The 25,370-nt window shown below is 41.8% G+C and overlaps 5 protein-coding genes across 11 annotated transcripts; 2 read left to right on the forward strand and 3 right to left on the reverse strand.

Moving 5' to 3' along the window:
* Positions 1 to 2,622, forward strand: spi1a (Spi-1 proto-oncogene a). 2 transcript variants are annotated; one of them, XM_029154239.3, is made up of 5 exons: positions 1 to 168; positions 475 to 565; positions 643 to 827; positions 1,809 to 1,938; positions 2,051 to 2,622. In XM_029154239.3, exons 1-5 carry the CDS (start codon positions 142 to 144, stop codon positions 2,359 to 2,361), a joined length of 744 nt encoding a protein of 247 aa, XP_029010072.1. In that variant the 5' UTR covers positions 1 to 141; the 3' UTR covers positions 2,362 to 2,622. The 2 variants fall into 2 exon arrangements, with proteins under 2 accessions (XP_029010072.1, XP_029010071.1); XM_029154238.3 differs by having other exon boundaries at positions 11 to 168; positions 1,776 to 1,938.
* Positions 2,623 to 2,928: 306 nt separating this feature from the next.
* LOC114857586 (protein regulator of cytokinesis 1-like) lies at positions 2,929 to 7,451 on the forward strand. Of its 2 annotated transcripts, none has more exons than XM_029154200.3 (14): positions 2,929 to 3,094; positions 3,473 to 3,605; positions 3,687 to 3,809; positions 3,895 to 4,128; positions 4,208 to 4,378; positions 4,484 to 4,633; positions 4,755 to 4,902; positions 5,077 to 5,213; positions 5,295 to 5,390; positions 5,717 to 5,863; positions 5,944 to 6,051; positions 6,167 to 6,274; positions 6,408 to 6,575; positions 7,006 to 7,451. In XM_029154200.3, the coding sequence occupies exons 1-14, from the start codon at positions 3,084 to 3,086 to the stop codon at positions 7,075 to 7,077; spliced, it is 1,806 nt and encodes a 601-aa protein (XP_029010033.1). In that variant the 5' UTR covers positions 2,929 to 3,083; the 3' UTR covers positions 7,078 to 7,451. The 2 variants fall into 2 exon arrangements, with proteins under 2 accessions (XP_029010033.1, XP_029010034.1); XM_029154201.3 differs by having other exon boundaries at positions 6,408 to 6,508.
* Positions 7,452 to 7,464: 13 nt separating this feature from the next.
* On the reverse strand, positions 7,465 to 9,683 carry LOC114857598 (ubiquitin-associated protein 1-like). 2 transcript variants are annotated; one of them, XM_029154228.3, is made up of 6 exons: positions 9,497 to 9,683; positions 9,284 to 9,425; positions 8,535 to 9,176; positions 8,272 to 8,442; positions 7,762 to 7,863; positions 7,465 to 7,685 (listed from the first exon to the last, which is right to left on the reverse strand). In XM_029154228.3, exons 2-6 carry the CDS (start codon positions 9,404 to 9,406, stop codon positions 7,551 to 7,553), a joined length of 1,173 nt encoding a protein of 390 aa, XP_029010061.1. In that variant the 5' UTR covers positions 9,407 to 9,425; positions 9,497 to 9,683; the 3' UTR covers positions 7,465 to 7,550. The 2 variants fall into 2 exon arrangements, with proteins under 2 accessions (XP_029010061.1, XP_055365846.1); XM_055509871.1 differs by lacking the exon at positions 9,497 to 9,683 and having other exon boundaries at positions 9,284 to 9,489.
* A 341-nt stretch (positions 9,684 to 10,024) lies between these two features.
* clpxb (caseinolytic mitochondrial matrix peptidase chaperone subunit Xb) lies at positions 10,025 to 18,160 on the reverse strand. 2 transcript variants are annotated; one of them, XM_029154197.3, is made up of 15 exons: positions 17,873 to 18,160; positions 17,306 to 17,385; positions 16,588 to 16,748; positions 16,375 to 16,489; positions 15,137 to 15,291; positions 14,865 to 15,024; positions 14,387 to 14,428; positions 13,645 to 13,821; positions 13,360 to 13,524; positions 12,888 to 12,976; positions 12,507 to 12,671; positions 12,125 to 12,424; positions 11,563 to 11,655; positions 11,372 to 11,478; positions 10,025 to 11,281 (listed from the first exon to the last, which is right to left on the reverse strand). In XM_029154197.3, exons 2-15 carry the CDS (start codon positions 17,358 to 17,360, stop codon positions 11,191 to 11,193), a joined length of 1,875 nt encoding a protein of 624 aa, XP_029010030.1. In that variant the 5' UTR covers positions 17,361 to 17,385; positions 17,873 to 18,160; the 3' UTR covers positions 10,025 to 11,190. The 2 variants fall into 2 exon arrangements, with proteins under 2 accessions (XP_029010030.1, XP_029010031.1); XM_029154198.3 differs by lacking the exon at positions 14,387 to 14,428.
* A 510-nt stretch (positions 18,161 to 18,670) lies between these two features.
* On the reverse strand, positions 18,671 to 25,126 carry LOC114857581 (gliomedin-like). 3 transcript variants are annotated; one of them, XM_029154192.3, is made up of 24 exons: positions 24,647 to 25,120; positions 24,228 to 24,276; positions 24,109 to 24,126; positions 23,954 to 24,025; positions 23,574 to 23,666; positions 23,265 to 23,387; positions 23,009 to 23,092; positions 22,867 to 22,935; positions 22,719 to 22,796; positions 22,548 to 22,628; positions 22,343 to 22,438; positions 22,193 to 22,267; positions 21,925 to 22,017; positions 21,766 to 21,825; positions 21,604 to 21,666; positions 21,434 to 21,514; positions 21,267 to 21,356; positions 20,976 to 21,065; positions 20,787 to 20,879; positions 20,620 to 20,703; positions 20,430 to 20,495; positions 20,212 to 20,337; positions 19,969 to 20,119; positions 18,671 to 19,891 (listed from the first exon to the last, which is right to left on the reverse strand). In XM_029154192.3, the coding sequence occupies exons 1-24, from the start codon at positions 25,109 to 25,111 to the stop codon at positions 19,429 to 19,431; spliced, it is 2,763 nt and encodes a 920-aa protein (XP_029010025.1). In that variant the 5' UTR covers positions 25,112 to 25,120; the 3' UTR covers positions 18,671 to 19,428. The 3 variants fall into 3 exon arrangements, 2 of the variants coding, with proteins under 2 accessions (XP_029010025.1, XP_029010024.1); XM_029154191.3 differs by having other exon boundaries at positions 21,766 to 21,840; XR_005897831.2 differs by lacking the exons at positions 18,671 to 19,891; positions 19,969 to 20,119 and having other exon boundaries at positions 20,288 to 20,337; positions 20,579 to 20,703; positions 21,766 to 21,840; positions 24,647 to 25,126.
* Positions 25,127 to 25,370: the final 244 nt, after the last annotated feature.

Genomic DNA, 25,370 nt, shown 5'->3' on the forward strand with positions numbered 1-25,370 from the left:
ATGTTGACTATATAGGTCCTCGCTTTCAGTTCCCATTTGTCTGGTGAAGTCAACGCTTGACTTCGGGGGTTTGTCACCGAAGCCACAAGAAAACTTTACCAACAGCTTTAGCAACGAAGATTTTCATGCTGCCGTGTTTATATGATGGACAGCTATGTCATATCTTCTGTAAGTGCTCTATTGATTTTTGTTCCCTTTGTGCAGAACATGTTTTTAATCAGTGTTTGGTTTTTATTTGTGACAGTGAGGTGATTTTTAATGTCTCTTTTTCTTAAGATGGTTTCAGGTTTTTAGGAAATAGGAAGTTTTTTAATTGAAAAAACATATATTTTCAGATTTGTTTGAAGACATGTGAGGCATTTGTTGTACTCTGGAAGTTGGGAAAGTAAACCACAAAAACCCTGAATTTGCCGTTTATTTATTTACAAGTAAGCTTTTAGTCTTTAATTGAAATTGAAATTCTCCTCTCTTCAGTCCTCAGAGGAAATAATTCCAAATGAGCCAGAGACCTGCCGAACCACAGAGCTGTACCCCTACCTCACGAATGTAGGGGAGATTTATGAAGGTGAGGACGTCTGGTTTAAAATTTAAAGAACAAGATGGTGTGTTAAGACGAGCCATTAAGGCCCCGTCATGTCTCAGACCACAGATGGACCTTTCAGTCGGAGCGAATCCAGGCGGCTGACTTTGAGAACTCCCCCGTGAATCACTTCACAGAGCTTCAGTCGGTGTCGCCTCAGCAGCTGATGCCGCCGTACCGCTACAGCAGTGAGCCTCTGCCCCTTCCCCTGGACCCTCCACTCGCACCCCTCTCTGTGTCACCACAAGTAAGCTGACGTTCGGAAGTAACACGGGCACTGATGGCATATGTGGTTTGAAAAGTGATATGCAACTATGCAAATGTCAAGCAGAAACACAGATGCTGTCATTTAACACCACAATGAAAACACGCTAAAGCACCAAAAAGCCTATTAAATAATTGTGATTTTAGAATTAGCATGAAAATGTGATACCTAAATGTCAAGTACTACTGTGATTCACTGCAGACATTACTCATACGTCACTGTTATGTCTCATGATGATTTACTTTCTGTACTTTACAATAATACCTAATTCTTAACGTCTGAATAAACCCACATATTATTTTGACGCAGACCTTTCTCAAAATTCCATCTCAATTACATTAACAATGTATAATTTAGTCAATCATTAGTCAGAACATTAAATAAATTTAATTTATCATCACAAAGGACAAAGAGGATTAGCAAGTCTTTAGTAAAGGAGCTACAACTGAAAGGTTTGAGGGATGTTAGTATGGATTGAAGCATAAATAATATTTAAAAGCACTACCACCAATATCATTCCACTGACTAATTTTATACCTTTTGTGAATATAAATAAATGTTAGATATATATGCTCTAGAACTGGATATTATATTAAATATTTCAAAGTAAATGCTTTTACCATAATAACAAGATTATATTACACAATAAGAGGAATTACTTAGACAAAGCATCATGGATTTAGAGCATTTATGATCTAAAGAAATAATTTCATCTGAACAATACAGCAGACGATGAGTACAGTTGGGGTATTTTCACTGAAATGTCATCTGTACCACGTGTTATTTCTTGGCAATGGACTCTGTTTTGAGAGAGCCACTTCCTCTTTTCATACAATGACAGTTTTAAATGAAAATGTCAGATGATTAATAATTGATACATGTGTTTTTTTTCTTGTATAATCATAAAAATGCTTTAAATTTTTCCTAAAGATCCCATATTACACTTCATCCTTGTGCTACCAGTATCCACCTCCTGCCTCGCCTGCCCATTACTACTCAGAGGAGGAACAAAGAGAAATCAGTCCCTCACTTGAGGTGTCAGATGGGGAGGATGAATTTGAACATCACAACCACTCTTTCAGGAAAGACACTAGTGAGTATTTCTACTGAAGTCAAACGTATAAAGAAACTACATTGTAGCCTGGACAAAGAATCTCAACTATGAAGTACCACAGCTGAAACAAGTGTCATATTTTCCATTCCAGACAGCAAGAAGAAAATCCGCCTGTACCAGTTCCTCCTGGATTTGTTAAAAAACGGCGACATGAGTGACAGTATCTGGTGGCTGGACCAGGACAAGGGCATCTTCCAGTTCTCCACAAAACACAAGGAAGTACTGGCCAGCCACTGGGGTCTTCAGAAGGGAAACCGCAAGAAAATGACCTATCAGAAAATGGCTCGGGCTCTGAGGAACTATGGTAAAACTGGAGAGATTAAAAAAGTTAAGAAGAAGCTAACATACCAGTTCAGTGAGGAAGTTTTGAGGAACCTCTATTTGCGTCAGTATCGTCAATGATGACGGTGAAATGTCTGTATCTTGCTTAACCAGAATCACTAAAGTAGCCAAGATTGTGTTTGACCTTTAGATTTGCAACTTTTTTCACAGGTTTTCTTAAGTATTTATTTGTAATAGAAGGGTCGTCTTTTGCTGTGTGTGTGTGTATGTGTGTATTAAAGCTTGATTATAGATTAAGGAGCAGTGAATGAAAACACAAACATCTTAGTGTGTTTATATTTTTTGTCCTGAATATGTAAATAAAATTTGTGTTGCACTCTTTCTGTAAAATAACTAAAATTATGCCACTCCACCTTCATTCGTACATAAAACATTTCTTGGTCCAGCGTTAGTGTCCTATTTTTAATGCTGAGCAACAAAGGTTATATTGATTAAGGGTAGATGACCAGATGTTAGTTTAAAACACTATTCATAATGTAATTAAGGTTGTCTACCTACTCCTATGAATACCAATACCACAAAATAACACTAGACATGCAGGTTTATGTCCCTCGCCCAATTTATCTCAACAAAGGCCCGCCCCGGCAACAACTTCCTGTGACGTCAATTTAAGCAGCCAATCAGAGGCCAGACATGGTTTCGGTGCAATTTTCAAACGCCGTCCGGACAACAAACGAACGAGCATGCGATAACTGTAGCCGTTCCCGGTCACGTATATTCAGAGACTTTTTTTAAATAAGGGCGGTTGTTTTTAACACATTTTATCTATCCGTGTTGGTAAAATGAGAGTAAGGTTAGTATTTTATGTGTGTGTGTAACTATTTAAATTTTGTTCGCTAACTACCTGATTAGCTTCTTTTTAGGCTAACTTAGCTAAACTATGGGCAGACGCACAGTCTTGGGTTGGTGTGGCAGTTTGTATGTAATCCAGTGGTTCCTTTTTTGACTCTAATTACTTCACGCGTTAATCTGTACAATGCTAGATTTAATTTACGACAGTGGAGACAGCTGGCTAATGTTAGCTATCTTAGCCTCTGCGTGATAAGAAAGTCGCCGTAGCTTCCGGCTAATAAACAGTCTAAGCTAACAGATACGACAATTAATATTGACGTAATAATAGACTAGTTAAATGATGGCTGATGTTTAAACCCACCGCTTGTTTTTGTTCCAGTGAAGTCCACGCAGCCGAGTCAGTTGCCTATCTCAACAGAGCACTGGTCAAGCTACAGGATATTTGGGAGGAAATTGGGATTCCAGAGGAGCAGCGACTGCAGAGAACCAACGATGTTCACAAGCACATTAAAGCAAGTCTTACATCATTGTACTTTTAATAAGTCTCATTAGTAATCCTACAAAAATTACAGTTTATATTTCTTGTCCTGCAGGGTTTGCTTGACCTAATGATTGCTGAAGAAGAGCAACTTCAGAAGAGATTGCTGCAAAGTATTGAGTCCTGTCGCAAGGAACTTAATATTTTGTGCAGTGAACTTCAGCTGCCTCCTTTTGAGGTATAGTCATGTTTAATATGGGTTTTCCCCATTGGACTGAAACAGTGCTTGTGTAGGGAGATTAACTTTCTGGTTGTCCGTATAGGAGGAAGATGGCTGTACTATGTTGCAGATTGAGAAAAACAATCGCACACGTCTAGAGATGATGAAGGAGCACAAGAAGCAAAGGATGGAAGAGCTCAAAGGCCTCATTGTGAAAGACCGGGAGCTGTGTGATATTATGTGCACTACTCCTTTTAGCATTGACAGGGATACTGTCCCATCACTGAAGGAGCTGGAGTTATATCGTGCCTACCTTGATGATTTGGCCAAAGAGAAGGTGCTACTGATGTTTTTTTCTGTTGCTAGTTCTGTAAAACGTTTCTTGTATCATGCCTTACTCGTAAATGTGCTTTCAGGATAATCGTCATCATGAATTTGTTAGTCTAAAAAAGGAGATTACTGAGTATATGGACAACCTGGAAAAGTCCCCCGAGACCACTTTTGAGACAGATGTGATGTGTGAAGATGAGGAGGCATTCTGTCTGTCAGATGAAAACATTGAAGCTCTTAAGCTGCTCCTCAGTCAGGTACTAACCATATTTGTATACAAGTGATTATTAATCTGATTCCATGAATTCATTGCAGCATTATGTCCTTTGGTATTAAATGAATGTGGGGCTTTTTTGTCCCAGTTGCAAGAACGCAAGGCTAAGAATGAACTCCGTTGTTCAGCTTTACGCTCCAAGATTCAAGAGTTGTGGGAGAGACTTCATATTCCCCAAGAGGAAAGGGAAGTGCTCCAGGAACATATGACCAAATCAAAAAAGAGAAACATTGAAGCAGTAAGTTTTTATTTACCATACTGATAGAAATTTCTTACCAATAGTGCCTTTTATCCAACATTCAACTCCACCACCAACACTTTGATAACAAGCTGTGTTAATGTGTATATTTTGATTTCAGCTCCAGGTTGAGGTTGATCGCCTACAGGTGCTAAAAATGCAAAGCATGAAGGCTGTCATTGAAGCCATCCGAGCTGAGATTGCCCTTTTGTGGGAGAGATGCTTCTACAGCAAAGAACAGCAGCAGGCGTTTTTTCCATATCTTGATGGTGATTAGCTTTATTTGTTTTTTTGTTTTTTAACTGTCACTAAAGTGATTGTTACAGTAAACTGACTGCGCAACAACGCATGGGTGAAATATAGATTATAAAATAATTTTTGTAGCAACAAAAAGCAATGTAATATTATTTGCAGCTGTTTCAGTGCAGGTTTTCTTTCTACAGATGATTTTACAGAAGAGCTTCTCAACCTGCATGAAGCCGAAGTCCAGGCCCTGAAGAAGTATTACGATGACCACAAGGAACTCTTTGAGGGAGTCAGCAAATGGCAGGAGAACTGGACCTTATACTTGGAACTTGATGTGAGGAGAATCCCTGTGCGTTAGGATTTAAAATGTCTTTTTCCTGGTGTGGTAACATGTATATGTGTTTTTCAATCTCAGAAAAAGGCTAATGATCCTGCCAGATTCAACAACAGAGGTGGGAACCTTCTGAAAGAAGAGAAGCAGAGAACTGACCTGCAAAAGAGTTTGCCTAGGGTGAGCAATATTTAAACATAAACAAAATTCTAAAAAAGAACCATTAAACATGTCAGAATGTAATAAATATAGAACTGGATTTGAATGAAGAAATTAATTTGTCAAACCTAATTAACTTCTAGTAAATCAAATGTAAAGGTGTGCAAGGTGAATAACTCGGCACTTGCTGATGCGTAGTCAGTCCAACAGATGGGGATGTAACAACAGTAACTGGCTCAGTCTGTAGCTGCCATGTATTTGAATGTGGTGCACAACATTTTCATAAAGGATGGCAATTTTAAATCCTAATAACTGTAACCCCTAACATCAAAATTCTATGGTACCAGCTGGAGAAGAGTCTGAAGGCCCAGATTGATGTTTGGGAGGAGGAACAGAGCAAAGAATTCATGGTGAATGGACAGAAATTTCTTGAGTATGTTCAGCAGCAGTGGGATCAGCACCACAATGAAAAAGAGAAAGAGAAGCTGGACAGGGTATGTTACAAAATAACAACATTTTATTCTCACTGCTTGTTAAATATAGTTTATAATTATTTGTTTCTTGTTTGAAAAAGCAATTGAAGAAAACTAAACAGATTCAGGAGGAGATGTTGTATGGAGCAATGAGGACACCGTCAAAGAGGAGAATAGCTGGGACTCCTACTCCTGGAAAAGTAAGAAAGGTAAGAGGCTTCTGCACCTTTGTTTGCCAGATCACAGGACAGTGGAACACTGTAAATGTTTCATGTGCGGCAACACTGACTGAAGGGAGACACCTTTCTGTATCTTTGCATTTAGTTCAACGGCACCTCGACCATCTCCACTCCTAACAGCTTTCTTAGTTCAGGCCTCAGTGGAACCATGTGTCAGTCGTCCATCCAGAAACCACCTCTGTCTGCCAGCAAGGTGTGTTCACTGTCGTCTTAACAAATCACACTACATTTATGAAGGCCACACAAACCATATAATATAGGTTAGCACTGTGTCCAACCCTCTTGTTCTGTATTTTGATTTTTTTTTTTTGGTTTGGTTATTAAAGGGTCTTGGCCTGCGAACCCCTGGACATGGAAAGACTCCCCGTGCACTAGACCGAAACAAGGAAAACGTCTCCCATCTTAATACTCCAAGTGGCGCATTAAGGTCTCAGGATACTCAAGACCACACCTTCACCTTTAACTCTATTGCTGGTTCCTATTCGGAATTTGCGGTAAATGCAGTTTTGTGTTTTAGCCCTTAGCTAGAAACTCTAACACCACTGAGCCAGTGATATTAAACCTATTTTGCAGGCTTGGTTGGCAAATGATATCTGTAGAATAAGGAGTAATAGGAGTAGCAGAAATAAAAACTAAACTTGGTTTTAAAAGCACAGATTCACCTTTAGTTGACCACACAGTAAACAAAATGATCTCTAGAATGACAGGTAATAAAAAGTTGTGAATTATTTATTTTTATTCTGTAAAAGACCTGGATAGACAACCAGTGGATTTGTCAGTTTCTACTGTTTGAATCAAATCTAGGTGCTATAACATGAACAAAACAAGTTAATCCACAATAAACACAAACTGCTGCTTTTCATATAACATTGAGTGCTAATGCAGTGACTTTATCTGAACACAAACCGATTCCTTTCTTCGCAGAGAGATCTCACAAAGGCTACTAAGTCAAATGTGAAGCTGGGCCTGCTGAACTCCACTGTCAGTCACCAGTGATTCAAAGGGAGCTGGCCTGACACTCACCAACTCAGGGGTAGTTTGGTGCATTTCTTTTAATTTTTTTTTTAAGTGTACAACAGTCATCTTTGATGTATACATCCACAAAAAATGTAAATATTTAAATCTGTGTGAACTTTTGTTTTAGCAATATTCTATTTCAGATTCTATTTAGTAACTGCAAGAGCAGTTTTCTGTACTTCTGACATTAAGGGTATTTGTATGGAGACTGCTGAGGCTTTTTATTACTGTCACAGTCAATCATTGTATTATGATTTTCTTCCTCCAGCTGAAATCACAGCTATATTTTCTCATCAGAGACTACATAGCGGTTTTCTTTTAAAGTAGTTTGTAAATAAACATTTGAAAATCCATCCCTCCCTAGTATTATTTTTTTTAATCTTAATGTTTACACTCTAGCCCGTAGTTGTTGAGTAGCACAGCTGATGGCAACATCTGTTACAAGAAAGTTTTCAAGCCATCCGTGTCATGAGCTCCTCGAGGGCCCTCTCTCTGTGATTTTCATGGACAAGCAGCACTTCTTTGATTGCACTTTGCTGGAAACCCATCTCATTAAACTGGGTCAGCAGGCGCAGGAACTCGGCTGCCTGCAATTAAAATAGGTAAAATAAATGTTATGGCTGTGGTTCTGCTTTTGATGTAATTTAGTAAGTACAGGTTTACCTTGGTTTCGCAGTTTTGAAACATCTCCAAAGCCTCCTCCACCTGGGCTTCGTCATAACCCAGCTCACACAGACGATCACTGGCAACCAGGTATTTTAAGATCTGTTTAGTAAAGGACAGAAAATGATACATGGCTTCAACAACAACTGACTTCTAAATCAACAGTAAACTTAAAAATCAGTTTGTAGAAACTGCAAAAATAAAGCTAAATAAATCTTAATGCCACAGTTGCCTGTTACACATGAAGCATTGTAAGCATTCAGTTTCAATAAATAAGCAGCTGGTACAGTTTGAGGAGGGTGGGGTTCATTTATTCCAGTATACTGCCTTGCTGGGCAGCATCAACATTTGATAGAAATAAAAGATATTGCACTGTTGAATAGGCTCCAACCACTCGCTGTCACCTGAGAATAAGCAGCTCTGCTAATGGATGGATGGGAGCACACCTTTACTAAATACACTGTAAAAACCTGGATTATTGTGGTTTCTAAAGCAGGAAACGGCTCCCACCTTCTCTGGGCTGCGGTAGCCGGTCTTCTGCAGAGCCAGGATGGCCGTGTGCAGAGCGTAGCCCCTGTCTGTGATGGTTTCCAGTAGCTCCCTCTCTTCCCAGCTGAGCGCTGACAACAGCTCTGCGGCTGAGTCAAAGAAAACCCCACGAGTGCTGCTGCTCCTCAAGACCTGGTTGGAGGAGACGAGCATTGTGGCTTTTGAAGAACAGTCACACAGGAATGTTTCCTAATTATTCTTAAGATGCTGCCAGAAAAACCAACCTTCTCCCTGCGTTTCTTGAAGACGGGCCCTGCAGAGGAGGGTCTCTGTTGCTGCTGCAGCCTGCATGTGGGGAGCCCAGCAGGGAGCGGGTTCTGGGGGAACTTTCTACTGGTGGGCCCCAGTGGCCGCTGCCTTTTCTGACCATGGAGGGCGACGTTGAGCTGCTGTGACCTCTGTGGCTCCAGCGCTTGCAGCGGCTGTCTGCCGTCTTGGAGAGCAGACACGCTGCCTCTGTGCCCTCGGAGGCTCGCAGGGGAGTCGGGCTTAGAGTGGTGAGGGTGCACGCCGCGGTGCAAGTCCCTCGCTCTGGAGGGCGGGACTCTGGGTGCGGCACTCCGGGGCCGCTCCCTGCTCCTGACGGCGTCGGAACCGTCTTCGGTGGACGAGCCTTCATTGTCGACGCAGTAACCGTCTTCATCCTCCGAGTCGGATACGAGGAAGGTGACTGTGCGGTGGCGCAGCCAGCGGGCGTCTGCAGAGTTCAGGCTGTGGCTGCGGGGCCGAAGGCTCGGGGCCAACAGGTCGCCGGGCTTGTGACCTCCCTGAGGGCTGCTGAACATCATCCAATAAGGGGGACACGATGGGGTCTGACACACTGGCTGCCGTCCAGTTAGAATCAGTTTCTCCAGGTTGAACGCATACTGTGATGGGAATAAATGTAAGTCAACTGTCTGATACAGCACTAAAGCATGAAATAAAGCTCTATTAATTAGGTTTCACTGCAGAGCTATTCCGAATCATTTGTGACCTCAGTTTCTCGCAGTATCTGGTGACAGTCGGGCACAGTGATATCTGGAGCCACCACCATCTGGACGTCCTCCTGCAGCGGACCCAGTAGCGTCTGAAACGGCACTTCGTCCAGAACGTTCATGGTGCCACCAACAAATTACCTGCATCAGAACAGTGAAGAGGTTTTAAGTTGACAGTTTCAACAGAGGCATTTGTTTCCTTGAATTCTTACCTTTGTGTGGAGGTTTCTCTACAGCCCACAGCGCTCTGAAGCTTTGACAGGTGTTCAGCGTAAATGACTCATCCGCAGACGACATCTCAAGTGATAAACCTCTTCATCACTAAGCCTCGGACGTCATCTGATGAGTTGTTTACTAATAATACCTCAGACACATGTATGATCCACACCTGCAGAGGTGCACTACAAACAATGCAGCACTTAGAAAATAAAATATATGTTTTATCCAACATAACAGCACATAAAATGTGTACTTTACTTTTACTAAAGATGACAGCAACACTCGCATGCATGTTCAAAGCCACGTGTCAGACAATCGAACTGCAATTTCACTGAAGCCATGAAGGGGATTAAGTAAATGCTGAGCTATCGAGAAACCAGGAACAGGACACTGCAGGGTGATTAGCCGATTACATAAAGGTGACATCGTGACTGAGGTACAAAGTTACATTCATAGATTTATTAGTTAACTTATCTCTATAGGCACAGCACCACGCAGACACATTTAAAGGCAGAAGACAATTTACATGTTGTACAGAGATATACATTTTATTTATATATTTTAAACAATCACAATAAATTTAAGATTCACAAACTTACAGGTTCTGGGGTTACAGCTTCTGTAACAGACCTCTGAAAACAGAGACGATTTGGGGAAAAGAAAACTTAAAACAAAAGGAGAACAACTCTAGTTTAATCTCGCTTTAAAGTAGAAAAGCATATATTAAGAACGCTGCATGGTTCAGGCAAACAGAATTCAGGTGGAGACGTGATTACAGGTGTGTGAATTTAGGTACCATTTAGCATCACTGAAGGTGGGGTGAGTCTCCAATCCTGGGGCACAAAAACAAGAGAGAAAAACCTATGCTGCTCTGTGGGCGTTCGACAAAGCAGGTTTAGAGTGTCAGTCAGCAGAAATAGAACTTAAAGGGTCAATATCTGATCAGGAATATGATTCAGTCACAAATACTAGATTATAGCTACTACAAAACAAAATGTTTTTTTAATTAACAGTTAACAGTTCAGTTACCAAGCCAACTTGCTAATCCTGCTTCGTCAAACAACCCTCTGATACTGACACAGGTCTGCAAGTAAACTCGTATACATTCCCTAAAAAGCAGGCTAGTGAAGGGAGCAAAGCACTGAAAGGTAACCAGTGCAGCTTAACATGTAAAGCCCAATTTATCTGTGAGCACCATTATGACAATGGTGGTAAAGAAAACATCAAAATGTTGATGAGCTCATGGAATAGTATGCCCATGTGACTCAAGGCATTACTTGACATGGTAACATCACATCTACACTTTCTCCGCTCGCGTTTTCAAGTGTACAATTATGATCCCGTAATTTCCATTTGCTTCCCTCGCCAGTGAAACCCATTATCACAAAAGAGAAAAACTAGCTACTCATCCTTTCATGAATAAAATTGCATTATCTTCATACAGATAAAATGTTAACAATCCCCAGAGATTGAAATATTTCATAAAGGTCCACCCTATGAGTGCACCGCTAAAATTTACATTTGATGCACAGGACCAAGGGTTGTTATACTCTTGACTTGTTCATGGAAACATTCCTCAGTGAGAATGAGCAGCCTTCAATACCTCTACCATGTCCATAGCTCGTTTGTCAGGGACTTTAATAAAACCCAGAGTTGGTGTCCAACGGTTCATAGGAATCTAAGGATTTCAGTTGTTAGCAGCGTCCGCCTGTCGAGGCCAGTTTTCCTCCTCGATGCCCGAGTCGTATTCCTCCTCTGTTGAGTCCTTGGCTGGAGCTCTGAAATCCAGGTGAAGGCAATAGTTCAGATTTCAGAACTAAGATCACTTAGCTAAGGTATCAGATCTCAAACCTGAGCGAGACACTGACCTGATATATCTGGGCTGCGATTTCCCTTGGACAACGTCTTTATTCAGCTCAACAGCCATGATATCAGAATGCGGCACCTCAAACATGGGCTCGAGAAGGAGTTTTTCCTTTACATGAATAAAACGTCACATGAACAATACAGGAATTTTAGCACTAAAAAGACATTTCGTGCCATTGGCAGATATGCGTACCATGATGGATCTGAGCCCACGAGCTCCAGTTTTTCTCTCCAGAGCCATTCTGGCGATGGCCCTCAAGGCATCTTGAGTCACACTGAGTTCGCACTAAAAACACAAACAAAAACAGCAAACATTTAATAACTTGAGTTAGTGAAAAGGTGGAAATCAGGGTTATTCAGACCTCAGAGTGAAAACCTGAGAGCTGCATTGAGGGAAATCTTTTTATTGAGATGCGTGCAATAGTAAAAACCACTCTTCTATTTTTTTCAGAAAAATTATGTGAAAGGAAAGTTTATAAAGAATTTAACGCTGTGCTTGTTCTGAAATTTGAAACTTTAAACATAAATGTGTTTGTTGCAGTAACAAATACAAAGATCAACTCAGTTCGAATGTTCATATTGGTTATGTCTGTGCATAAAATGGCCTGAAATTGAGGTGATCTTGCAAATATGACAGATTTGCAGTCACTACCAAAGTGAGAAAAATCACAGCAGGCTGCTGCTTTGGTGTTAACAATTTTACATATCTTGTGTCTGCAAAAGGCTTTGAATGCCCAAACACTACACAGTCTTACTTTGTCCATGCTGAACAGAGCCTGGTACTGTGGAACCACTGCATTACGTGGTTCAGTCAGGATTCTGACAAGCGTTTCTTCATCCAAGCTGTGCAGAGGAACCACCACGGGAAGACGGCCAACAAACTCTGGGATCATTCCAAACTCAATCAGGTCTCTGGCCTCCACATGCTTCAGAAGCCTGTCCTTCTCCTCGATCTCTGCCACCGTGTCGGTCTCTCCGCTGCTGTTGGCCAAGTCTGCAGCAGCCGCCGCACGCCGACCCTTCCCCAGGTTTGAGGGCGTCCCAAAACCCAAATACTGAGGAATAAACAAAACATGGGAACCAAGTTAGAGGCAGGAATTAAAGACAGATATGTGAAGATCTGTTGTCAGAATTTACCTTCTCATTCTTTCGTCTACTAATGATTCTGTCAAGTCCATTAAATGCACCAGATGCAACAAACAGAATGTTTGTTGTATCTACTTGCACAGTTTCACCTCTCAGCTTCCTGGAATTCTTCTCAGGAACATTGACAATAGTGCCCTCTAAGAGTTTGAGCAAACCCTGACAATGTGGAAAAACAGAATCAATGATATAATCTGTAGAATATTTAATACAAAATTAGCAGGTGAGAAAATCCGGTTTGAGATTTCAAATGTAAAAAAAAAAAATTAACAGTTGAAATTAATTTTATATTTTAAACTTCGCTAAGTACTCAGCATCTATAAACCAATTTAGTTACTGAGGTTTTTGGTGTGTGTACGCTGGTTTAATACTGACCTGCTGGACACCTTCACCACCCACATCTCTCAGCTGATGGATTCCAGGCACACTGCCAATCTTATCAACCTCGTCCAGAAACACAATACCTGCAAGTTAATCAAGAGAAGACAGCCACAGTGTTGGTAACTTGACTCTTAACCTTCAAACAAGAAAAAAAAGAAAAGGCTGGTAAAGGTAATGTTACTTGAACGTGTTGATAGCTCATCTGAATCTAAATTTTGCCTGGCATTTACATTTAGTTTGCATTAGAAGTCTGCTTAATATAAGTAACCTGTTGTCTTTGTAGACTGCAGGTTTTGTTCTGATGGAAATGGTTACTTTGTTTCTTTTTCTTCCTTTTTAATGAATGTTATTATCAGGAACAAATAAATGCAAACTCTGATAAATGTTGCTTTTTGTTTTGATGTATCAAACATAAAACATAAGCATGAGTCACTACACTGCTGTTAAATTTAGTCTGTCTGCCCACCTTGCTGTGCTTTCTCTACTGAGTAATTGGCATCCTGCAGCAGCTTGGCAATAACTGACTCAATGTCTTCTCCCACATATCCAGCTTGAGTTAGTGTGGTGCAGTCACAAATAGCAAAAGGGACATCCAGACAACGTGCCAGTGTCTGTGCCAGCAGGGTTTTTCCTGTGAAAAAAAATCACAATATAGTTTGTCATAAAAGCCAGAAGGTTCATAAACGACCTGTATACGTGGCCATCTGATAACAGACACTACAATTTAGGGCATCCTTAAAACAACACAAACCTGAGCCAGTTGGACCCAGAAGTATTATGTTGCTCTTTTCTAGTTTAATATCAGTGTGTGTCGAGTCAAGGACCTCGCCACCCCTCCTCTCCTGAGGCGCCTGCTGGCTCGCCTGCTGCTGCATTGACGCTCCCAAAGCGTTTCCATGAGGGCTGATCCCTGCGATCTGCAGCAGCTCTGTAACAATGAACAAACTGCAGGGTTAACTTCTGAAGAGGTCAGACGTCTCTTGGAATCTGTAATGTAACAACTAGCAGAGCAACCAAATTCCCTTGGAATGAGTCTGGTACAGTGTAAACATGCCAGTCATTGACAGCATGTGTCTATATGTGCATAGCAACAGTTGCCATGAACAGGCTAAAAATATGCTTGTCCCAGTCAGTGCCAGTGTGAAGTTACTAGGTGAAGAAACAATGACTAAAAATAGCAAAGGTACAGATGTGAATGTAGGTCACTAGGTTACCGTATCTTTTATCTGGTCAGTCACTGATAGCGAGTTTCATTTTATTGCTTCAGTCTCTCTAATGGAGCACCGCTACAAATACAGATTTATTATTTTATCTATTTAGGTTTGAGAATGACTGAAGAAATTATCGCTAAAAAGCCAGATCAACACACTAACTGAGGAGCCACAGAGGTCTGTACATTTTGGCATTTGTGCAACAACTAAAACAGTGTATGAGACTCTTACAGTCACCACCGGCAAAAATAAAAGTAAGAGTAAAGAGGACGCATAACTTACTTGTGAACCTGTATTCATCCTCTCGTCTTCTCATCTCTAGCTCTACAGGGAGAGGGTGAAAGTGCTGAAATCAATATTGTCATTAACCATTACCATTATGGCATTAACAATGTAATCCTGCAAAGATGTTTTCACGATTCTGTGACTACTGATTGAACAAATGCCAAATAATACAGAATGTAACTGAAGGCCAAAGATGCATCTCATCTTTAAAGTAGCTTTTATTAAAAGGTCTCCTCCTCCTATTCTTTATGTATAGAGGAATTTGAAGTCAAAATGTTTGCTTTGACAGTAGCTCAATTTTGCTTTGTCTTAAGATTTTCTCCTATTGTGTTTTTATTTCCCCATCTATTCCAGGCTCAAGCTGACAACCCCAAACGGCAGGATAGAATTCTAATATTTATGCCCGTGGGTTTAAGTGGTAAAGCAAAAGTGATCATGGACAACATAGACAACACAAAGTACTAGTGATACTGACCCCTTGGTGTTAGAGAAGGCTGCTTGTCAACCTCCACCTGCTGTCGACTCCCGGCAGGGATGTTGTTGTAGATGCGCTTGTAGTGATTATATACTGCGACTGCTAACACCTTTTTCGCATATGACTGGCCAACAACATACTTGTCAAGATAAGCATATATCTGGAAAAAGAACAGTCAATTATACATGTTAGAAAATAACATATTCATACATAGTAATATTAACAGCACAAATACTTACAGAAAAGGACATTTGCTATCCATTTATTGTTACCTTTTTGGGAGGAGGTGGAGGCTTCTGTGCAAATGCCAATTTTACTGCCTCTGCAGCAGACTCTGGCTCTTTATTTAGCCCTTTTTTAGAGTCGGTTTCTGATAGCACCACGAAAAAGTGATGGCATTTCTCACATTTGACAAATCGTGTAGATGCTGCAAAAAAAGTGTAAATGTAAAATGTTAAACTATTTCTACATCCCATAACCAGACAAATTTGAGACACCGCAGCAACTCCTCAGTTTTGGTTTATATTCAAATACCACAAATTTATACAGATTGTGTAATATCCTCTGTTGTAATCACTGAGAATTGGCTAAACAAACACCTGAGTGTTACTTTTGAAAAAAAGAGTACATCACAATCACAAGTCCAATCCAAAAGTATTTTAAAGCATCAAGACTGATTAATTTGAGAACAGTGTTCTTTGTAAACAGCAACCTTTCACAAGTATCTAACCAAGCTTTGGCTTGGGGTCAAAATCTACATAACAATACAAACATTTAAGAAGACAAAATAATGGAATTTATTATACAGTTATATTAAGATAGTGTAATTCTGCAAAATTTCTAACTGACAAACACACTTCTTGATATGGGGCAACCACAGCATCATCTCAATTGATGTTGCAACACTAAACAGAACATTACTAGACATCAAGTAAGATTAGATTTCAGCACTGAGTGCAAGTCTTCAACTCTGCCTGAAAATTCCCCTGTTTAAGGTTTTGTTGAACAATGTTTGTTGTGTCTTTCTGTTCCCCTCTTTCTGTTCCCTCAAGGTTTGCTTTAAAAAAGAAAGCAGCATAAAAACACCCCACACATTCTACTACAGAATAATGATCAATAATGATCAATGGGACCCAGTTTTTTCTAATGAGCAAAATGGACAACTCATCTCATAAAATAATAAATAAATAAATGATCGAACTATTTCAGGAACATTCTCATTTAGGACGACAGTTACTTATACATTAGTGATGAGCCTCCATTTTATGGACACAGAACAATTCAGAACCTATGACCTTCGATGGTTTCATGTTAGTAAGCAAACCATGACCAAAAATGTCATCACGTGCACCTTGGCACATTTCTCTGTTATCGCTAAACAGTTTCTATGTATGTGCGATTTAAAAAAAACAGTTTCCTGAGTGAATGTCATATACACCCACTCCTCTCTATTTATAGGATTCTACATGCTTTTAAACACTTGTTTTGTTGGTCTCTTGTTTATACTTACATACAAAGGTCTCTACATGTGTACAAGGATCTCCACATTTTGGGCAGCGCAGCTGGCTTCCTCCCTTGCCTGATCCTCCAGAGCCAGAGAGTCTTTTCCCTTCACTGATATTTTTCTGTTTGACCAAAATTTTGTTAGTATATTTTAAGAATCACAATCGTTGTCTTTAAAGTTGTAGAGAAGTAGAGAAGAATTATCCCCTAAACAAAATACCTTTCCACCATCACATCCACTGTCCTTTGTTGTCCCATCTTTAGACGCATAGCAGACAGAAGTCTCTGAAAATGACCTCCCCGGTACTCGGAAAGGTAAATGAGCTTCTCGAGACCCTTGACGACTCAGAGAAAACCATTGAATTCGAGAGCAGGACAAACCTGTAACAACAGCAATTTTGCTTTTTAAACTCAAGTCACATCTGTATATCTGCATGGTAATAAAGTGAAAAACCATGTTGTAATACTTGTAATATTCATTATGACCCTTTCTTACCAATTGATTACTAGCTAGTAACAAAATCAGCTAAATAACCACTAACAAACTGTAGGTTACAGTGGGACAGTGAGTCAAACCAACAAGGAGACCTGTCACCACAAACTGATAAGTTGAACACAATGTAAGAGCAAGAGCGCATCATGTTGGGCATAAAGTGTTTACAGTTATAATGTGGTGTTTGCTAATGTGTGAAAGTAATATCAACACAAAAATGAACGGTTACGTCTTAGCTGCAGGGAAAAGCCTTTTGTGTTGTGAATCTGTATAACTTTCATGCATTATCCCTCTAAAGGCTTAGCTACAGGCACTCAAAGTCTAAGTACGTTCCCACCGAGTGTTGAGTGTTGCTCCTAATAAGCAGGGTCTGGGTCAACGCTAGCTGGAGGCTGTACCAAAGCACAATGTCATGCAGTTTTAACGCTGACTCTCCTTTTCTTACCCCTGTGAGCTGTGCTTAGAAACAACCTGGCAGCCGAAGTACATGGACAGGACATGACTTCTCCTTTGTTGACAAAAACCCTGAAAAGAAACACGACGTTAACAAGCTGCAGATAGAGCAACGCGACTGTTGTTAATTTAGCTGACGACTAACAACAGTGGTAAACAGGAGAGCTCGCTTAGCATTAGCAAAACATCTCATGGTAGTCGTCAGTGCGACTTAATTTCATAGAATGTTTCGTTGTTAGTCCACCTTAATATAATGCTTAGTTTCGCTCATCAGTGCCAAGCACCTCCTATTACACCGCCCTGAAAATATATAGCAAAATGCACAATACAGGTACCTAGGTTGACTAAATAAACAACATTAGCTGGTAGCTACTTAAGCTAGGCCGAAGCAAATCTAGCTATCGTTAGCGTATCACGAACAGCCGTGCTTGGACAAAGAACAGTGCTTTGTCATTAGTTATACAGACGGCTTATAACAGTGGTGTAAGAAACCGACATGTATCAAGCCAAGATGAGTATGTTAACACATTTACCGAAATGTTAACGCTAGCTTACTCACAGGGCAGGACGTAATCAGTCGAGTCTTGAAAGGGACACCGCTTCGGAAAAACAAATCTGCTAAGTCACCGCAGCTTTCGCTTTCTTGTTTCAGCGTGTCAGGTCGGTGTGTTATAGTAATGTCTCAGTACCTAATACAGTAAACGCGAGTCGCTGGCTTGTTTAGGCCAATGTTTCCCAGGTGGGACACGACCTAAAATGATATAACCCTCGCTGTTATAAACTAGGTCGATTACCCGGCTAGCTGGCTAGCCTCCTGATTACAGTGGATTCAGTGTAAACGGTCTAAGTAACATGGAGGTTCCGTTCATGCCTATGCAGGTCACTCCCATCCACATATTGTGAGATCGCCCACAGGAAGCGATGCGTTCACGCGATCCTCGTATTGTGAAGATGTGTTGCGTTTGCGTAATTCTCGAAAATATAAAATGTTTTCTCAAACAAAGCATCAACCCCATTTAGTATTTGAGTCGATAATAAATAAAAAACAGCAATAGTTAATACAAGCTAAAACATGAATACAAGTATGCATATATAAAACAACTAGTAGCTTGACGCCAAACGTCTATCTTTTTTACATAACTGGGATTTTGGAAAACTAGTTTACTACAAACATGACGTTAACCTTGTCCTCTTATCTTGAGCTGAAGGTTTAAGGCCAGAACAACAAAAGTCACGAAGACTGAGTAGTCACCTTCCTTCTTCAATATGATCACGTCACAAGATAACAAGCACATTCTCTAACATTCTGGTGACATTCTGCTGCAATGTGCCACTGAGTAAAAATCAATACTGTGTCTTTACTGTGACATTAAAATTTATTAGTAGAAAAAAAACATTTTTATTTTCACACTTTATATAATAATTCAAAAAGAGCAAGACAAGTGATATAAAGAAAAACATGTCATAATTATCTTGAGCGCCCCAGGTGTATGATATGTGAACAATTTTCTGGTTATTTTTCCTTTTAAACCCACCACCCTTCACCTTCAAACTACAGACATGCTAAACCTCAGTGCACCTCATTTCCGGCCATTGCAGCTTGGAAGCTGCGAGGTAAACAGAGACAAAGAAAGCAGTCATGTGAAAACGAGTCATATGTTATTAACCCAATTGACCTTTTAACAGTTATTGATTGATTCTAACTTTTTACCCCAATAAACAAGCTTGTTTTCAGGCCATCCCCTGTTTACTGGACATAAAAAGATGGTGGAGAACAGGCTGTACTGTGACCCTGACAGATGAGGCACACACAGACACTTGCAGAATTCATTAGTGGTGTCAAATTAATTGAAGACATGTTCGAAGAGCAGGTGTCGGCCGTGGCTTTACATTACATCCGTTTATGTTTGACGGTGAAGCCTGAGGCGTTTGGGGCCCAACCCTGTCGCTGTTTTAGCTCTGCTGGCCGTCCGGCAAGCGAAAGCTTTCAGCTAAGGCTCCTGTTGTGTGTTGCTTGCGTCATATTTACGTATTTACACTCAAAATAACTTTCCTCTGTCTTTAGCAGCCAATAAACTGCAACCAGCAATAGGCTGCTGTTGGAGTTCAGGCATTTTATCTTGGTTCCATTATAACTCTGCAGGATTTCACACTGCTGTTGTCCCACATATACAAAAGCTTTTTGTTGGGATTGTATGACAGCATAGCCAAAGTACTGCTATCTGCCCTTATATGCAGATTGACACCAAGAGGAGTCTCTTTCATTAAATCAAAGGCATATGTCACCATTCTGTCACTGTTATCTGTGATATACAGCACCCCGCATGCAATGAAAGCGTTCCCTGCTTTAGTTGTGGGATATGCAGTGTTAATGACAGACTCCACCGTGAAGGTGTCAGTGTTGAGCTTTGCAACCATCGTGTCATCATCGCTGTCCGATGCAAAAACCACCCACAGGCCATTTTCATCCACGGCAAACTTGAAGTAAGTTTTCGAGTTTTGAAACAGATAACTCAGACTGCGATATCTGCTATTTTCCATGCTCAGAGTGTTTGTTCTCCCAGTGTTCAGGTCCAGTCTGTAAAATCAAAACATTGATTGTGGATCGGTTCAGTACAGTAAAAAAACACAAGCATACAACTGTCAGACTCTTACTTCATGAGCTTCTTTGTTCCTGCTTTGTGGAAGTAAAAGGACTTATTGTAAACAACGTGACCACATCCCTGGTAGTAACTTCCGATGTCTATAGTTCTGTTGTGTCTGCTCTGAAAAGCTGAAATGTTCCTGTACTCAAACAAAACGCGACCTGGGAAAACACGTTCAGACAGTTTGTTAATCAGTCAATAACTTAACAAACTCTGTGAATCATGGAAGAGTTGTAGATGCTGTTTAAATCACCTGAGAAATGATCGGCCACCCAGTACCGGCTTTGATTCAGCCGCGCTGCGTCTGACATCCAGGCTCCGAACGTGCTTTGCATTTTGGTGGCTTTCTCCTTACATTTAACAGTGACAATGTTACACTCTAAGAAACAGAGACACATTCCAGAACGTGAGTAAACCTATTCTACAGCGACAGTTACATCAGAGGCGGACATGGTGTAACTGAACTCTGACCTGTTCTTATCCATGTCTCACTGGGGGTCACATTGAACCTGTCGTTCCATAGTGAAGGAGGCGAGTCTAAAGAAAAAGACAAAAGGCTCCTTATTACTTTACCAAAATCTACAAAGGTGTTAGATCCTGTAAATCCCTGAAAGTGTTACCTTTGAAACCATGTTTTAAGTTGATGGTTGAGGTTTCTTACCACTTTTTATGGCTGTAACGTTGCCACTGGTGTTGAGGACATCATTCTTTGGTATCAAATCAACAGAACCTGAGCTTTTAAAACCTAATAAAACACAACAGACTCTATCCCAACGCAATAACAGACATAAAACACAAAGCTCCTGTTTGCAGGTCAGTGATTTTTACCTGTTAAAGGTTTCACTGGTGCCTCGGTAGCATTCTCTGTGTTAGTATCATTGTAGATGTTGTGGCTGTCGTCTTGATGAAACGAGACTAACTCTAGAATCGGAATCAGAAAAACACAAAACTGAGAATGAAAAATGAGATGAGAACTTTAAAAGATGGTACAAGATTCAACACTACTGCGTATTTTACCTGATTCCTTTTTTGTGTCTCCAGGTTTCTCGGAGTCAGTAACATTGTCTCTGTCATCCAGTCTCTGTGGAGTTGAGGATGCTGCAGTAGCTGTAAAAGGTTTTGATCAAACCAGCACTCAAATTAGTAAAGTATACATGTAAAAGGACTGTTAATGCTCAGATGAAATGTACAAACAGCAGAGCAGCTACTCACCCTTCAGCAGCGTGTGTTCAAATCAACACATGAATGTGCAGCATTAATTAACTAAAAAATTCTTAAGGAAGAAGAAAATACTGTAGAAGTTCCTACCTGGTAAAACAATTACTGGCACTTCTGTCACATTCTCTGTGTCGCTGTGGGTAAATGTGTTGCTGCTGTCGTGTTTAAATGGGACGAGCTCTGGAAAACAAAACGCAGTCGCTGTGTTAATGAGGCACGCGATCACTGTGTTTCTGCTGAACTCGGCGTTTCTTTACCAGGTTGCGTGTATGTGTTGAAATGTGGCACAGAGTCCGTAACGTCCGAAGCAGCCGAGTTGTAAGCGGTTGGTGGAGAGTCTGCAGAAAAGGAAGATGAGATTCTACAGGAATAGAAAAAACTCAGACATCAAAGCAAAAGCATCTGATGAAGCTTAGTTTGGTCGGACCAGTTTGTGTCCATCTCTCGTTGGCAGTCAAATCTGTCTCGTCCTGGGTCGAGTATGAAGAGTCTAAACATATAGTAACAAAGACAGACGGTATGTTTAAACATATTCAAAGGGTGTTGTAAAACTATGAATTCTTCATACTAAAACAGAACAGTTTCTTACCACTTTCCATAAGTTTACCAGCGATGCTTCGGTTTCCGTTAAGGTCTTCGCTGTTTTCGTCTGCAGAGAGACGAGCTGTTTGATCAAATGAAATACTCATGTTTTACCATTAGTCATTGATTTAACCCATACTTCCATAATAATTACTAATATTTTTACCTGTTAATAATTGTATTGGTGTATCAGTAATGTTCCCTAGGTTGGAGCCATTCATTGAGTGATTGCTGTAGTCCTCATTAAATGATGGTGAATCTAGGAAATAAAATGTATGAAATTAACAAGGACACACATTAAGTTCATTTAGTTCTGTTTATGACAGATCCAAGTGAACAAGAACAGAAAAGAACATTTTAAACAAGAATGTGACTTGGGACCTGGAATACCATGCACGTGAATTAACAGTTCTATCACTCAAATGGCTGCTTACCAGGTTCCTCGTGTACATGTGGAGGTTTCTCACTGACATCTCTAGGATTATGAGTGGGGGTCGGTGTCTGTAAACCTGAGGGAAGATGAGCTGAGTATGACTGAGGTCACACATATGTTCACATGAACTTTATAAATGAGCAACAGCAACCTTCACTGGTTAATGAGCCAAGCGGAGCTTCTGTAGCATCCTGTGTGTTGATTTCCATCCAGTCACGTGTGTAGTCTGGAATATGTGGCACTAACTCTGCAGAGGATAAAAGCAGATTCAGGTTTTAAAATCAAACCAGGCACAAAACAGCTGAAGTAAAATGATTTTGTTCAAACTGATGTAAAATCCAGGACTGTCTTTTTACCACTTTGTGTTGTAGAGTTTGTGATAATATCACTGCCCCTGAACGCATCATTGTTGTGACTCTCATCTCCAGAAAACAGGACTGCAGAACGAAATCATTGCAAATAATATTCAAGTGACAAAACTTGAAGCAAATATTTACCACAGAATAGAATTCAAAAGCACCTCCCACCTGTCGGTGGCGTTACAGGCTCCTTTGTGACCAGTACTGTGCTGGTATCACTGTGGCCATCGTCTGGATGGAGTAATGCTGGAAGTACAGGAAGTAAAAAAGTATCAGCTTGAGAAAAGCTGTCAAAGTTGAGCTTGTCTTTATTTACCTGATTCATTTGTGTCGGGACGTTCTGTAGAATCAGTAACACTGAAGACTTCATGTGGCGTTGGTGACTCTGTAGGAAGAGAGGAGTTTCAGCTGGAAGATATGACACAGGAACGTCATGACGAGTACAAATGAGATCCTACCACTCTTATCCTGTGGTGAGCTGCTGATGTTTTCTCTGTCTGTTTCACCGAAGGCCTCTCTGGTCAAGAGAGGAGGGGCTGACTCTGTAGGGGGACATGGGTCAGTGTTGAGGCTGTGGTCTGTTGCCCTCTAGCGGGCTGTGGAGGTGTTGCAGGGCATCACTGACCATGCACTACAATCTGCTTTATCTCCAAAACAAAAGAACTGAACTATATGTGCTGGTTCAGTGTTAAAGAGAGAGAACCAAATCCTCACCCATCAACATCTTGGTCTGGTGCGTGCGTTCTCTCATGGTCGTGTTTATTTCTTCATTTGGATAACAACAGAATGGACCCGATGGACCCGGTGGACCTGGTGGACCCCTTGGACCGGGGGGACCTTTAAATGTACAGTACAACACACAAGTGTTCGTTCAGTTTGCTTGTTACTTCCCACATGATAAAAGTATTGATCAGTGGTGAAATCTAATTAGGTCTCGAGGAAATAACGGAAGCAGCCTAATGCTTTTATGAGGCACATTAGACACATGATTCATTTCTGCTCTAAGTGTGGCGTCACCCTCACCCTCAATGAGAATGTCGCTGCAGGTCTCTCCTTTCAGCCGGAGAGGCCCAGGATCTCCTTTAGGTCCCGGGTGTCCTTTTTCCCCAGGGGGTCCTGCAGTGTACATGGACAGGTGTGTTCATTTCACTTCACAGGAGACTGAAAAGTCCCAGTAGACGAGTTTGTCCACAAAGTCACATGCAGCACAGTTAAGTTGTGTTGAGTCCAGTAAACATTCTCCAACAGATGTGTGGGAGCTACAAACAGTGGGTCTCTTGTAGACAGCGAGTGGGATCCTCATGTTATGTAACCGTATTTCACAATAGAGGCCTGTTTCGTCCTCTGACTGACTTCTGTTTCCGACTTCATCTGCCTCTCCTCTCAGATCTCAGGCTTCTCACCTCTTCTTCCCCGTCTCCCCTCCGGCCCGGGCGCACCCTGAGGTCCCGGGGAACCGGCTCTACCAGGCAAACCTAACGGGCAGAGCACTTAACAAATAAACAAAGGCAGCTCTCTTCGTGAACGGATGCGGCAAACTGAAACTTCCAGCTTTTACCTGGGGGCCCGGGTGGACCTGAAAGAAACGCAAACACAGTTTCACTGCAAGTCAACACACGAGGAGCCGCAGCGAGCATGACAACACAATGCAGCGCGGGCAGAAAGTTTCAAGTGCACCTGTTAAACAAATTCCTCCAGAGCTGCACAGGTTCACGACGGATTTGACCTGGAAATAACAGAAAGCAGAAGGGCATCGCACGTTCAGTCACTGGACGGACATCTCTTATCTTAAATCCGTGTGTGTGGCTGTTGTCTTTTCTATCGAACAGCAGTCTCCTGCGGGAGATGTGCCGTTTCCCAGCGGATGTGAGCAGAAGTGAGGGAGGAGCCATCACACCTCCCTGCTTGGAAAAACCTGAGCCCTGCTAAATCAGTGCAGCAGACGCCACAACCCTTTGCATTACAGGAACGTATGTCTCATCCCACAAGGGAAAAGAGACAGGAAACGCTCCTATGATACTGAACCTAAACCTGGTGGATGCCTCTGCTGTCGAGTAGAGGTTGCAGAAGTCCACAAAACCAGCACCCACGCTTACAGGCACCATGGAGTATGTCATCAGCATCATCACGTCCTTCTTGCCCTCCGCCTCCTCCTGGTCGCTCCTGCTGCGCCGGAGCCTCCTCGCCCCCCCATCCTCCGGTGCCGCGGGCAGGATGGCCGCCTGCAGCCGGCAGAGCCGCTCCAGCTCCTGCGTGTGCGCGTCCAGGCGCGCCACCTCCCGCGTCAGCTCGCGGTGCCGGAGCAGCAGGAGCAGCAGGGCCGCGGAGCCGACGAGGAGCCACGCGCACGCGCCCGCCGCCAGCGCCTTCCGCCCGAGACCCAGTCGGCCGCTCTCCTTCATGCCTGCGCCCCGTGTCCACGCTCCTCCTCGCGCGCAGAGTGCTCGTCTCGCTCCGGGGTCCACGCAGACGCGCGGCGCGTATCTGACACGCGGCCAACACGCAGACGCGTCACGCGGGGAAACTGCACTCGAGCTGTTGCGGAGGAGTAGACATGTCATAATCTGTCCGTAACTACAGACGCAGCCACGTGATGGATTGCGCAACAAGCAGCATCTGGGAAACAGTTCCAGTAAAGTCTGTGTCTGCTTGATTCAGAAGCAGCTAATTGACATATTTCCAGAACGACATGTGCTGTGGACAGCGTGGGGCTTCTCATTATCCGTGTACTTTCTCTCGAGACTGTCCTGCAGAAAGCGACATGAATAAATAGGTTGTGGACAAGGGGAACTTTGTGAAGAGCTACAAAAGCGCTTTCAG

This window comes from Betta splendens, chromosome 6, assembly GCF_900634795.4.
Source record: "Betta splendens chromosome 6, fBetSpl5.4, whole genome shotgun sequence".
NCBI lineage: Eukaryota > Metazoa > Chordata > Actinopteri > Anabantiformes > Osphronemidae > Betta > Betta splendens.